The sequence below is a fragment of the Zingiber officinale genome, chromosome 8B (genome assembly GCF_018446385.1).
Source record: "Zingiber officinale cultivar Zhangliang chromosome 8B, Zo_v1.1, whole genome shotgun sequence".
In the NCBI taxonomy this organism is placed as follows: domain Eukaryota; kingdom Viridiplantae; phylum Streptophyta; class Magnoliopsida; order Zingiberales; family Zingiberaceae; genus Zingiber; species Zingiber officinale.
In genome coordinates this window covers 106,929,994-106,940,671 of record NC_056001.1, presented here as the reverse complement: position 1 = coordinate 106,940,671, position 10,678 = coordinate 106,929,994, and the positions used below count along the sequence as shown (strand labels likewise).

The following is a 10,678-nucleotide window of genomic DNA, read 5'->3' as shown; positions in this document are numbered from 1 at the left end:
TTATTATAAATATATATATATATATATATATATATATATATCCAACTGTCTGATTGCCACTTGTCCACCACGTACCTGATGACAGGGATAGAATTGTAACCGTCAACCGACAGCTGTCAGGAAATATTCCGGCTTACTAATTTCGGTTCATCAAGTTGTAGACGCCAAAACCTGCCATGAGACGGTGACGTGGCACTTTGTCCTGTAGCAAACCAATGAAAAAAAACAGCCAAAATTATATGAAATTAATCACAATTTAGTTAATCAATTAACTATTAAATTGTTTCCGAAAGGAGCACAGATATTTGGTTCGCTTTCGTGGTTGCACTATAAATGGCCGACCCTGGCCTTCTCCCTCGGCGGCAGAGACTGCAGAAGAGCAAGCTTGGGAAGAAGCTGATCAAGATCGTTTTCCGCTGGCCTTAGAGAGAAGTGAGGGATCGATGCGTGTTTTTGTATAATATTCTTTGGGTTTGTTTGTTCTCGTTGGACTTTCTTTGGAGGGGAATCGTCGATCGCCTCGCCAATCTTTTATATATTGTTACCTCGATCAGAAGATCGATGGTAGCTAGGTCTGCAGAGGCGTGAACTTTTGCGGATTCGATGCCTATTCCTCGAGGAATCTTTGAGTAAAATGGACCAAAGTTTGGATTTCTTTCTCTTTTTTTTTTCCTCCGGGGTTTCTCTCTAGGTCCTATTTGATTCGAACCGACTGTTCGCTTGACTTTTCTCTGGTCTTTTCTCTTCCTCTTCCTATTTTGTCTGTTCCTTGTCTTCAGCTTTGTTGTACATTTTTGTTCCTACGTCCGTATGTTAGCTGGTCTGCATAGGAATTGTCGCTCGGAAATTTTTCGTTTCTGACGGCTGATTATTTTTCTTTACCCGCCAATAAATTGATTTCCTACTCCATTACGCCTCTTGATTCCTGCTGAACTTTCTGCGTTTTTTTATAATATCACCAAACTTGCTCATTGCGTTTGGTATGTGATCCAGGCAAAGCAGTGATCTTCTCCGGGAAGATGACGGCTTTCAGCATTGAGAGCGTGATAGATGAATTCGAAACGATGACCAAGAATGCTGGTCACCACCAGAGGGAGACTCTCCGGCAGATTCTCGAGCAAAATGGGAAAACAGAGTACTTGCAGAACTTAGGCCTCGGTGGAAGAACTGACCCAGAGAGCTACAAAGCATGCGTCCCTTTGGTCACTCACAGTGACTTGGAGCCGTACATCCAGAGGATTGCGGATGGTGATTCTTCTCCCATTCTGACAGGCAAACCTATACCTGCAATTTCACTCAGCTCTGGCACCACACAAGGGAAACGCAAGTATTTACCATTCACTGAGGAGTTGGTTCAGTCCACAATGCAGATATATCGGACTTCATTTGCATTCAGAAACAGGTACATTGTTCTCATTGTTTTACTTTGAGTTGTCTTCATTCACTAAGTACTTAATGTTGCTTTTAGGGAGTATCCGATAGGCGATGGAAAAGCTTTGCAATTCATCTATGGCAGCAAGCAGTTCAAAACTAAAGGAGGTATTACCGCGACAACGGCGACGACCAATGTGTACATGAGTGAACAATTCAAATGCACTATGAAGGATATCCAATCTCAGTGTGCAAGTCCTGACGAAGTTATATTTGGTTCAGATTACCAACAGTCATTGTATTGCCACCTCCTGTGTGGGTTGATTTACTCAGATGAAGTGCAGTTCATATTTTCCACCTTTGCTCACAGCCTAGTTCATTCTTTTCGGACTTTCGAGAAGGTGTGGGAAGAAATCTGCACAGATATTAGAGTAGGAGTCCTCTCGAGCAGAATTACCATTCCATCTATTCGCGAAGCTGTTTCAAAGATTTTAGTCCCCAATCCTAGTCTGGCAGACTCCATATACAACAAGTGTGTTAGATTGAGCAACTGGTACGGTGTGATCCCGGCGCTTTGGCCTAATGCCAAATATGTCTATGGCATTATGACAGGGTCTATGGAGCCATATCTGAAGAAACTAAGGCACTATGCAGGCAACCTGCCACTTATAAGTGCTGATTATGGATCTTCAGAAGGATGGATTGGTGCCAATGTGAATCCTAGCTTACCTCCAGAGTTAGCTACCTTTGTAGTGCTTCCGAATATTGGTTACTTCGAGTTCATTCCTTTGGAGAAGCCTGAAATGCAGGAGCTGGAGACTAGTCCCACCTCCATTCACTACATAGAAGCCGAGCCGCTAGGCCTCACAGACGTCGAGGTTGGCAAAGAATATGAAGTTGTTTTTAGCAATTTTGCAGGTATCATTTTCCATCTGCACATCCTGTTTGCTATTTCCAATTTTCTTTCGTCGTTTCTTCTTTGTCCATCTACTAGTCAACTTCCTGCAAATTTTGTGACTTTCTGAACTTTTCTTTAGATACAAATACATAAGCCTGTAAATGCATCAATCATAGTATGGCAAGTTTGATTCTCCACCTAATCTTGCATCATCAGACTATTTATTAAAAAGCAGAGTCAAATTTGGTGACAAATTTGATGGTTTTAGACTAGGTAATCTGTAAAAGGATTCAACGACAACTTCAATCAAGTTTGATTGATTAGCAAGCCTCCCAACCTGTCGTTCTATTTACAGAAAAGCAGAGTCAAATTTGGCGGCAAATTTGATGGTTTTAGGCTTGGTAACTACATCTTCAATCATCGGTTAGTTAATAGTTGGCTTCAATTCTCCAGCCATGTGTGGAGATGTGCATAAAAACATATCGCCATTTACTGTTCTCGCGAAGTCAGCTAACAACATCGAGATGCGAAAGACGACTTCACTTCTTTGTTACTATAATTCGACTTCCCACTTTGATATTTGTTCTTCAAAATCACATTGAGTCCTTGCTATTGAAGCTTACTAGTTCCTTCACACATTTCTTGTCATATGCCCAAGTTTTTTATACACATAACTGATCGATGTGCATTCTACCGCAGGTTTGTATCGGTATAGATTGGGAGATGTGGTAAAAGTAACTGGCTTTCACAACTGTGCGCCCGAGCTTCGGTTCATATGCAGGAGAAGCCTAATGCTGAGCATCAACATAGATAAGAACACTGAGAAAGACCTGCAGTTGTCAGTTGAAGAAGCAGCCAAGCTTTTGGCTGAGGAAAAAATCGAGGTTGTAGATTTCACTAGCCATGTTGACACTTCGACAGACCCAGGACACTATGTGATCTTTTGGGAGCTAAGCTCCGATTCGAGCGATGAGATTCTCCAAAGCTGCTGCAATTGCTTGGACCTATCTTTTGTTGATGCTGGCTATGTTAGCTCCAGAAAAGTCAGTGCTATTGGACCTCTAGAACTTCGCATTGTGCGGAAAGGAACATTCAATATGATCTTAGACCATTATGTTGGACTCGGGGGTGTCTTGAGCCAGTTTAAGGCTCCACGCTGTGTCAGCCAATCGAACAACAAGGTTTTGCAGATCTTGTGCATGAATGTTACAAGCTGCTATTTCAGCACTGCCTATGAGAAGTGAAGAAGAAAAAAACATGCTTGTAAACCTCATCTGATGTAGTCTCTCATGTATCCTTTGAGCATAGGAGCAGTCCTACTCGGTGCATGATCTTCAGTACCTGTTAAGATTTGAATGTCGAATCCTAGTGTCAATGCCAATCCTTTCAAGTTAAATTTGGTCTTTGTTTAGCCTTGTGCAAGAATTTGCTCGACTACCATCTGTTATCAGATTCTACCGACAGCTGAAAACAATTGACAGGCTGGGACTTTATCCTTTGTTTCCTGAAACTTTCTTCCTATTGGTGTTTCTAGATGTGTTCATCAACCGCATCCCAAATTGCACAGGTTGAGGGCTTGTATTCTTTAGCTTGATCTGGATGAGCTTTTGCCTTCTCAACAAGTTTAATTTGGAACTGAAAAAATTGTGAAGCCATCTCAATCACTGAGAAAGCGACAGAAAAATGAAAATGTGGAGGTTGTTTTTGACACTGGATTCTGCTGCTATCTACTAATTTTGTCTGATAGTTACACAATCAATACTATGACAGTTTTGTCGTGTTACCACTTCATTCATATAAAATTGTAGCATTTTTTCACTGAAAGATGTTCATTTCTAATTAAAATGTCTAATATGTAAGTGGGAACCAGAAAAATGGCAAATAAAAAGATGTTCACTCTTAGTCTTTTACTGATTTAATGCATACAAGTATATGGAGAGGTGGTGGAGCTGTGGAAGTCTTTTGAATGAAGAGGAATAAGCTTAAACAATGAGTCTACACGACGTAGAAGTGATGTGTTTTTTTTTACTGCCATACCTTGTGCTGCTTAAATTGCAATCTGGAGGAGCTTCCCCACTCCAATGCAATGGAACTAAGAACTTGATCTGTTGAAAAGAATTACAAGCATTGCCAATTAGCTAAATAAATGGAAGCTCAGTGAACAAATTAAGACGAAATCGTGTTTTCTTCTACAGAAATCAAGTGCTAAGAGACAATGTTTCAAATAGCCAATCGTAGAAATATTGGTTATTTGTTTGTTCTTCCTTCGCTTTTCTGCAAGCCTATCTAAACAAGTACCATCATATCATACCAAAAAATTGAGATGTAGGAAGTGTAAGATTTGACTGGGACTCGTGGTACTGTTATTCGGTTGCTTGAATTTCCAACTTTTTTCACTGTTCATCAGTTGAATATATGTGGAAGTATTTGTTTAAAAACATTATATGAATGTAAAATTTTAATTATACATGGAAAAAATGGATTATTCATTATAATGGGGGTGATGGCCTTCTACGATTATGCACATTAGTTGAATTCCTACATCAAAACATTTAGCAACAAATATAAATGTTCTGCTAAATCCACAATGAGTGCTACAGGCTCTCGGAGTAATAAATCAACAAATGAAACTAGTTGCTGCAACCCAATCAAATGGACTCGACTGCAGGATTAGCTCACTGACATGAGGTTAGAAAATTTTCATGAACACGAGTGAAGTAGGGGAAAATTGTCAAATACCAAATTACTTGAGTAGCTTCTGCGTGGAATTCAGACATCTATCAAGCTTGAGCAGCTGTGGAAGGAAGAGGAGAATGCTTCTGCGTGGAATTCAGACATCTATCAAGCTTGAGCAGCTGTGGAAGGAAGAGGAGAATCTACACCCTGTTTATCGTGATTGAATCTAACTACGATGCATGTTATGTTGTCCGCACTGCCACGGAAGAAGGCAGTCTCTGCTAACTTCCTTGCTGCATTGTCAGCTTCTTCTTCAACTTTCATAATTGCAACAGCATCCTGAAGACAAATGTTAGGCAAGTAGGAGAAATGCACGTCACTGTAAAATTTGGACAAAACATGCACTGTGCCAACAAAATGTGACTATTTTCTCCAATTCAGTCTGTTATATCTGATACAATACTCATCAAAGAAGACGGTGTGAAATTATATATCTAACCTCATTGGTCACCACATCCCAAAGACCATCACTGGCCAAAACTAGATATTCTGATTCTCCATCCACCACTTGTTCCTGACAATATGTCCATGCAAATATGACTTATCTATGCTGGACCAAAAGTATAAGCATAAAAAGAAATGCAGTACTACTAATTATATATATAAATATTAGCAGAGATGGAAAGTATTTATCTGAATCTTTTTGAAGTTGGCAACAAGTACAAATGACAGGGAAAAGCTTGAGGTCAGTGTCTATGTAGTAGCAAACTACCTGAATCTCAGGTTCTGCGACAACAAACTGTTTTAGAAGGCGGTTGCCAAATGCTCTTGACATTGCCAATACACCTCCAACCCTCCAAGTGCCTATATAACATAAGTGTTAATAATCAACCCGGAGCAACTCAGTTAAAATTCACATAAAAGAAAATTTGTTTGCAAGTGAAAACTCTCAGACACTATCAATTCTTATCAGGAATGCAGGGCCAATATTTCAAACATCAAAAACAGTTCAATACAAGTGCCACTTGCGTTGTCTCAAAAATTTGTTTGCTCAGTGACAACTCTTTTGCCGAAATGAGAGCTTATCAGGAATAAAGAACCTATAAATTTCCAACATCAAACTCATCGACCTACCCATATGATATTTATTTGTTACCACCGGTCATCCTATCCCAAATATGCATCATATTTCCCACCTGTCTGCTAATATCCGAAACAAAATATGGATGAGAAAAAAATATAGCGGATATCTGAAGTTCTAGATCATGTACTAGAAAAGTATATTAAATGTTGTTCTAAATTATATACTAGTAAAGTATATTCGATGATTGTCAAACTAGGAACCATGAGAAGGAAATCTTTCAGAATGCTTGAAGACTTACCAGCCCAAATGACAAATCCTCCAGCATCCTCAATTCTCTTGCGCTCGTCACTTCTGTTTGGCTTGTGATCCTCAGAAAGGGGGATTGCTACCAAATAAACCAAGAAATGATGCTTCAGAATAACTCAAAAACTTTAAACAGCTTAGGAGGCGATATAATTTCTAGAAAAGATTTGTTGATTTTGAAACAATATGGAGACTACATTTAATACTTGATAATTTTGACAAGTAAAAAAGTGTTCTCATATCTGAAATGGATATAAAAAATAATTTGGAATTTTTGTAGTACACATGCTTGTACATTAGACAAATTTTAGAGTATGGTAAAAAGTAAAATACAAGAAAAAACTGAAAATGCTAAGTATAAGCAAATTCTATCCTTGTCATACTTGTGAATTACATGTACAACTGCCCTCCTGTGTCATATACTTCAAAGGACACCCATACAAAATTTCCATAAAAGAGAAAGGAGAATAAGATCAATATTCACCTTTTCCAGCCTTTGATATCACAGTACGTGAATCACCAACATTCGCTACATATAAGTGCTTGCCAATCAAGATAGCTGTTGAAGCTGTAGAACCATCATCTCTGGAAGAGTTGCTTTCCGCATCTAAGAAATCTGTATCCGTTTTCTTGTATGTTTCACCTGCAATTCTCATGAACTTCCAGATGTGCCCAAGGAGAAGAAACTGACAAAATTACAAACTCAGTAAATTAACAAAGCTTGTTAATACTTATTGCAAGCTTCGTGTCAGTCATGAATTTTGAGTGCTTCATAAGGTTGTCAAACAAGTGTTCCTTCAAGTATTCTGCAGCTCGTGAACCACCATGTCCTGCAATACCAAATTAACTAAAAAAACATAGATTTGACACATAACAAACAAAAATGTGTATTGACAGAAAGTAAAACAGACCATCAAATATTCCAAAAAGGCCAATTGTTTGCCCATCAATTGTTGATGATTTCAAATCACAGTAGTCTTCCATGCTTGCTCTTTTTCCCCTGAAGCTAGTGTACCCACAACTGAAACTTCCATCCTCACTACAAGCATAGAGAAAAACTTTAGATGAACAAAGATACTTGCAAGGTAATTATCACAAGTTTCAATAAACAACATATGGTAGTATTAATAAAATATAATATTAGATTGGATAACATTATGATCTATGTGATTATCATGAACTAGGCCCCCTAACATGTGGCTGGAAAATAATTTCTCTTTAATAAGACCCAGAACATAGAATTGATATCCGAATCCTAGGTAACCTGAGTATTTTTCACAGCATTCCTGCAACCAGGCCTTCTACCCTATATCATATTGACCTGCCCTATCTAATTTTATTGACCTTGTAGAGGCCAATAGTGATGATACTTTCACAACAGAACGTAATGGTTCAAAAAGTTAATCATATTGGAACTCATAAGCTAGTTTATCCCAGTAGGAATGGCATTGGGACAGGCAATTTTTACCTTTTACAGTCTGGCATGGCTCAGACATAGCACAAGTTGGCACGCCATGTAAATGATGGAATCCACATGGCAAACCATGAGTCCATTTTCAAGGAGAATGTTTGGTAAACCAAGCAGTGAAACAGGTTAGGAGAGTGGAATGACCCAGGAATAGATTGACAAAATTTGAGAAATAAAGAGTATAAGAAAAATATCGAAAATAACAAGTCAGAGAGAAGGGTAGCCAGTAAAGGATCACGATTGTGGGATGTACTTGTCCTCCCATATTCTCTCCTCCAGTACCAAGTAACACTGGTTTGTATGGTCATATATCCCTCAATCCTACTTTACAGGTCCAACTGCTATGCAACATGTGAAGAAGTAAGACAAATCTTGAGATTACAAATTTACTTAGCAAGGGGACAAGCTTCGTGAAGTTGATTCCAAATAGTTGGAAAATATGGCTCATTGAGTCATCGTTGTTTTCATTCCAATTTCAGAAGTGACACGAGTGTCTGGGAATGGAAAAGGGAGATTTGCCAATTTAAGAGTTCTCAGGTGAAGAATCATTCCCTCTGCAGACTGGACCATAAACAATGAGTAGCCAACAGACTGCACCATAAACAATGAGTAGCTGCAGACTGGACCATAAACAATGAGTAGGCAGAACAACATTTCAATGGTGTTAAAGCTGCAGCGAGATGTAAATAATGCAATTGAATGCTGCAGACTGAACCATAAACAATGAGTAGCTTCAGGTGTTGACGCTGCAATGAAATGTAAAGAATGTCATTTAATGGATAAACGTCATGGCCTTTGAAATGGCTACCTCAAGCCTGCAGCAAACAACTTGATTCATTATGCCATTCCTATCAACATTCAAGTCAGGTCCTCATTTATATATTAAATACCTACCATGAGCTATTAACCTCATGAAATTTTCTTTAAACAATGTTCCACTTACTGGAGAATGTGTACTTCATGATTCGGCAATTTCCTCTACAATGGTAGGAACTTCTCAAATGTTAGCATCACAAACACATTGGAAATTCTGAAGGCAGAACTAAAAAATACCACCTAAAACAAATGTCCTGATCATAATACCTTCCCATTGTTGACTACGCATCTCATAGGGTCCACGTTTCTCATGCTAATACAACAGTAAGAGCAAGTTGAGAACTACCAGAGTGTGCATTCACAAACCTGCCAATCTTCCTTTATAACTATCCTGTAGACCACAATTATCATGATCCCCATGAAACCAAACTTGAACCGTACATGACGAAGGACGCCCAGTCAAATATATAGAGTGCAACAAATAAAACAAAACTTCTTAGATCACCAAAATATGGCAGAATAATTAATAACAAAACTATATTTGAAACAACCTGCGTGTAACAGCCGTATGAAAATTTTCGTAGTAGTGTTCAAGAAATGCACATCTCTCGGCATTTATTATCAACTAACGGGATAAATAAAAATAAAACGAGGACATCAGCGGTTACAGAGTTCGATTACAAGCGCTTGACGTACAACCATGCAAATAATTTACCTTTTCCATCCTCCAGTGGCATAATCGCCAGTTCCTGAAGCATCCTTTTCAGGTGAAACATTGGATGTAGCTCCAGGACCCGCAGCTGTAGCAGAATCCACCATCATATTTAAAAATACTCAGGATGGCCGGTCCAGCCTCTTAGACGCCACAAATCAAAGCTGTTTTATCTCTCAGCACCGAAGCACTCTAGTTCCCCTCTCCCAATGTAGCTTATACTGAGAGAATAGCATACCATTTAAGCTGTTATTTGATGGTCTGCAAAGGGAATAAAAACACATAGAAAATGGAAAAGGAAACGTCATTCAACAACTTCCGACCATCGAAAATATAAAGCGGCAAAGATTCTTCATGGATTCTGATCTGAAAAAAAATGCGTGGATCACCCAGAGCCCAGAGAATCTTCAACCATGATCCAAAACTCAAAAATCCAGAAAGCGATGAGACAGAGAAATAACAAGCATAGAGAATCATCAACCGAGCATTCCGATTACTTAAAATCGTCGATCTACATCCGACCGAAGAGACCGCCGAGTTCAGGGCGAGATCGCATGAGGCAGGCGCAGTGGAGATAGATCGGGACTGGGGATCAGGAATTCGACCTGGGATTCCGTTCCGAATACGACGCCGTCAATCGTCGGAAACCCTAGTGCAATCTAGAGAGAGAGAGAGAGAGAGGCGAGAGCGAAGGTGGTGACTGGCGGTGCGGCGGTTGATAATAGTTCAAATTAAAAACGGAGAGAAAGAGAGATGAGAGCGATGGGCTGGCAGGATGGTGGGATAGAACGTGGCACGGTGACGGTGGCAGAAAGCGGTATGTCGGTCGCTGTACCAGTGGATATCCGAAACTAATAACGCGCCCGTTATTAACGGATTATACCGGACGTCTTGCATAACAAAACAAAAAAAAAAAAAAAATTGGAACCGCCGCATCAGCGGCCCCTAGAACCAGTCCCCAGGCAGTGACATCCCGGAGATCGACCCCTGGACCTTTCAGTCACAGAATCATGCACTCCCCATCTTTACTGCGCCCTTGACGTCTTGCATAACGATGATGCGTATAGGAGTGCTGATCTGAATTGATTTAAAAAATTATATTTAAATTGAAAAAATTTAGGTTTAGATTGGAAAGTTTTTTTATTAGAGATTTTCAGATGGGATTTAGATTAATCTGGATTGATGCAAATTTAGACTTTAATGGACTTGTTTTAAATTAAATTAAATTATATTTTATTTTATTTTAAAATTTAAGATGGTTTTATATATATCAATATCAATACTAATATTATAATATTAATACTTAAAGAAATATAGAAAAAATAGTTAAACAAATAATTTTTAATTTGA

At 39.0% G+C, this 10,678-nt stretch overlaps 2 protein-coding genes across 5 annotated transcripts; one reads left to right on the top strand and one right to left on the bottom strand.

The window, feature by feature from the left end:
* The first annotated feature begins 279 nt into the window (after window positions 1-279).
* LOC122014146 (jasmonoyl--L-amino acid synthetase GH3.5-like) lies at window positions 280-3,513 on the top strand. The gene is made up of 4 exons (XM_042570327.1): window positions 280-432; window positions 994-1,402; window positions 1,469-2,289; window positions 2,969-3,513. The coding sequence occupies exons 2-4, from the start codon at window positions 1,020-1,022 to the stop codon at window positions 3,511-3,513; spliced, it is 1,749 nt and encodes a 582-aa protein (XP_042426261.1). The 5' UTR covers window positions 280-432; window positions 994-1,019.
* Window positions 3,496-10,073, bottom strand: LOC122016505 (probable protein phosphatase 2C 52). Of its 4 annotated transcripts, none has more exons than XM_042573828.1 (11): window positions 9,826-10,073; window positions 9,332-9,589; window positions 7,244-7,371; window positions 7,064-7,162; window positions 6,817-6,975; window positions 6,328-6,414; window positions 5,718-5,809; window positions 5,445-5,519; window positions 5,009-5,284; window positions 4,307-4,374; window positions 3,496-3,904 (listed from the first exon to the last, which is right to left on the bottom strand). In XM_042573828.1, the coding sequence occupies exons 2-9, from the start codon at window positions 9,436-9,438 to the stop codon at window positions 5,111-5,113; spliced, it is 921 nt and encodes a 306-aa protein (XP_042429762.1). In that variant the 5' UTR covers window positions 9,439-9,589; window positions 9,826-10,073; the 3' UTR covers window positions 3,496-3,904; window positions 4,307-4,374; window positions 5,009-5,110. The 4 variants fall into 4 exon arrangements, with proteins under 4 accessions (XP_042429762.1, XP_042429761.1, XP_042429764.1 ...); XM_042573827.1 differs by having other exon boundaries at window positions 9,332-9,549; XM_042573830.1 differs by lacking the exon at window positions 9,826-10,073 and adding an exon at window positions 9,652-9,816 and having other exon boundaries at window positions 9,332-9,549.
* Between the last annotated feature and the right edge of the window lie 605 nt (window positions 10,074-10,678).

Excerpts from the sequence above, each read along its gene's own strand:
- LOC122014146 (XM_042570327.1), top strand. The coding sequence starts at position 1,020 with ATGACGGCTTTCAGCATTGAGAGCGTGATAGATGAATTCGAAACGATG. Across the intron at positions 1,403-1,468 it reads TCATTTGCATTCAGAAACAG|GGAGTATCCGATAGGCGATG; the intron begins GTACATTGTTCT and ends TGTTGCTTTTAG. Across the intron at positions 2,290-2,968 it reads TGTTTTTAGCAATTTTGCAG|GTTTGTATCGGTATAGATTG; the intron begins GTATCATTTTCC and ends ATTCTACCGCAG.
- LOC122016505 (XM_042573828.1), bottom strand. The coding sequence starts at position 9,438 with ATGATGGTGGATTCTGCTACAGCTGCGGGTCCTGGAGCTACATCCAAT. Across the intron at positions 7,163-7,243 it reads CCTTTTTGGAATATTTGATG|GACATGGTGGTTCACGAGCT; the intron begins GTCTGTTTTACT and ends TTGGTATTGCAG. Across the intron at positions 6,976-7,063 it reads TGACACGAAGCTTGCAATAA|GTGAAACATACAAGAAAACG; the intron begins GTATTAACAAGC and ends TGAGAATTGCAG.